The 2833-nt window shown below is 48.3% G+C and overlaps 1 protein-coding gene across 1 annotated transcript; it reads left to right on the forward strand.

Moving 5' to 3' along the window:
* Window positions 1-311: 311 nt before the first annotated feature.
* On the forward strand, window positions 312-1324 carry LOC108354833 (ATP-binding cassette sub-family B member 8, mitochondrial-like; the record flags this gene model as incomplete). The annotated part of the gene is made up of 2 exons (XM_017606002.1): window positions 312-463; window positions 517-1324. Coding segments are annotated over exons 1-2 (960 nt in total), but the record flags the coding sequence as incomplete, so codon positions are not given.
* Window positions 1325-2833: the final 1509 nt, after the last annotated feature.

Genomic DNA, 2833 nt, shown 5'->3' on the forward strand with positions numbered 1-2833 from the left:
TTTTTTTCCAGTCACTTTTCACCTTTGTGTACTTGTATTCACTGTTTGTTCTGGCAGAGCAAACTGCATCTCGAGTTAGATGTGAACTTTTTGGCAAGTTTCTTAGTTTTGAGTTGTCCTTCTTTGATTTGAACGATGGCGGGAACATTCTCAGCTCGCTGTCGAACGACGTCCAAGAATTTAAAAGCTCATTCAAGCAGCTAATTTCACTGGGAATTAAGAACTTTGCTCAGATAGTCGGCTGTTTGGTGACACTGTACCACATTTCACCGCAGATGACCGTCCTCATCAATGTGGTCATCATTCCAACAATGGCCATTGTGGGGAGTCAAGTCGGCATAAGATTGCGCAAACTATCCAAACGTTTGCAGGATCAGCTTGCAAACATTACAAATGTTGCTTTTGAGTCAATCAACAACATTAGAACTGTCAAAATGCTCGGCATTGAGGATATTCTTCTCTGGTAAGGTGTCTTGTAGTTTAATGCTTATCAACTTTATTAACTCTTTATTACAGCAAGTTCGCTTCAGAGTTACGAGCATTCGATTCAATCAACAACAAGTTTGCATCGGGTTTCGCACTGTTTCAAAGCATGACCAATTTTGCCTTTAATGGAATAGTCTTGGTCACTTTACTCTTCGGTGGACACCAACTGCTCGGTGGTCAAATGTCAGCTGGAAATCTGATGTCTTTTCTCGCAACCACTCAGACCATCCAGCGCTCACTTTTTGCTCTTTCGCTGCTTTACGGTCACTACATCAAAGTCACCTCCTCAATGCAGCGAATTGTTGACTACCTAGTCATTGAATCGCCGCAAATAACGGGAAAAGTTTTGCCCGATTTCGTTGGCAACATTCAGTTCAAAGACGTCGTATTTCGGTATCCAAAAAGGCCAGAGTCGGAGGTGTTAAAAAAGATTAGCTTAACTCTGGAGCCGGGCAAGGTGACTGCACTCTGTGGCCATAGTGGAAGCGGCAAGTCTACCATTGCAATGCTGGTCGAGTCTCTGTACGATCTGGAGTCAGGAAGCATCACCGTGGATGACAATGATCTAAATGAACTTGACTTAAAGTGGCTCAGAAAAGATGTTGTCGGCTACATTTCGCAGGAGCCAGTTCTCTTTGGCACTTCAATTCGAGAAAACATCAAATTCGGAAAACCCGATGCCACCGAGGAAGAGGTTATTCAGGCGGCAACAATTGCCAACGCCCACGAGTTTATCAGCAGTTTTCCCAATGGCTACGACACTGTCGTGGGACAGCAAGGTGGAGCATTATCAGGGGGCCAAAAGCAGCGAGTGGCCATTGCTCGGGCAATCATAAAAGTAAGGAAAACGAGAAGGCTCGTTAATTCCCGTTGATTTACTATCATCATTTTTTATTTGAAAGAACCCTAAAGTGCTGATCATGGACGAAAGTACCAGTGCCCTTGATGCCGACGCAGAAGCAGAGGTAAAGAGTGCGCTGGACACTGTCATGAAAGGGAGAACAGTGCTCGTGATTGCCCACCGGCTCAGCACCATTCTCAACTCAGATCAAATAATCCTACTTGGAAGTGGGCGCATTCTAGAGCAGGGGTCCCACAGTGAGCTTTTGCAAAAGAAAGGAAAGTACTACAGCTTAGTGATGAAGAGCACAGAGAAGAACCTCGAAGAAGATGAAGAAGAGGACTGAAGTGGACGCCTCTCTGTGACGCCTGTGGTGGTGGTAGGCCTCTCCGCCACTGGCCTCGTTCTGTCAGACCCTCTCCAGGCGGCCCAGTGTCCGTGTTCGGGGAGAATTAATTGCGCTTATTTACGTGCGCCTGATCTGCTCCAATTACCATTCAGTGTCCCCAGTGTTCAGGTCGCTACATGGCTCNCGCCACTGGCCTCGTTCTGTCAGACCCTCTCCAGGCGGCCCAGTGTCCGTGTTCGGGGAGAATTAATTGCGCTTATTTACGTGCGCCTGATCTGCTCCAATTACCATTCAGTGTCCCCAGTGTTCAGGTCGCTACATGGCTCATTGTTATTATTTGGCTAACCACCATCACCACTATATATATTCCCTTTTAGGTATTGTTTTAAATTGTAATAAAAGTCAGCTACCCACTGCTCGGGGCTCCGCATGATCGGCGCACAAGTGGGGCCAATTACGGCAAATCAAGGGAAAGTGCCACTGTCAGGTACTGCTGACCACACTACACTACCCGCGGACGGGGTAAGTAGGGCAGTGTGCAGTGGGCACACTTCTCACCAGCTACCTTCATTGCGATCCATTTCGGACCCTAATCTGTTGTAGCAGTGATATCACTGAATAATTTACTGCCTGGACACAGGTCAGCTCAGCTCAGCGTACCAACACAGAGTAGTCATGGAGATCACAGCTGGGACACTGCTCTTCTTCGCTGCTCTTCTTCACACAGACCGGGCGCATCAGTGTGTGGTCAGTGCTCGCCAGACCGTCGTCGACCGGTGTTCACTTCTCTCTGTCAGTGAAATTCTTCTTGTTCAGTCGAAAACGAACACACTGCACACGTTGAATCAATGTTGCGTTCATGTTAGCAGGTCTGACAACAACCGCAATGAACTGGTTGCTACTCGCCCTCACTTTAAGCGCACTTTTCTCGCCGAGCTTAACCGCCGGAAGTAGGCGGTTTAAGCGGCAGGAAGATGCAGCCGCCGCCGAAGAAGACGTCGTCAAAGGACAGGTGTGTGACTTTGGCTCTGGTTCGCTGCTGCAGACTTGCAGCTGGACAGTGCCCAATGGCAGTCATCCGGAGATTCGCTGGAAGACCGCTCAAGGCGCACAGGAGTTTTGGCTGGGTGGGCCAGGTCGCGACAACACTCTCAAAG

The sequence above is a fragment of the Rhagoletis zephyria genome, unplaced genomic scaffold, assembly GCF_001687245.7.
Source record: "Rhagoletis zephyria isolate East Lansing unplaced genomic scaffold, Rhagoletis_zephyria_1.1 Rzeph_scaffold_39565, whole genome shotgun sequence".
NCBI classification, from domain to species: domain Eukaryota; kingdom Metazoa; phylum Arthropoda; class Insecta; order Diptera; family Tephritidae; genus Rhagoletis; species Rhagoletis zephyria.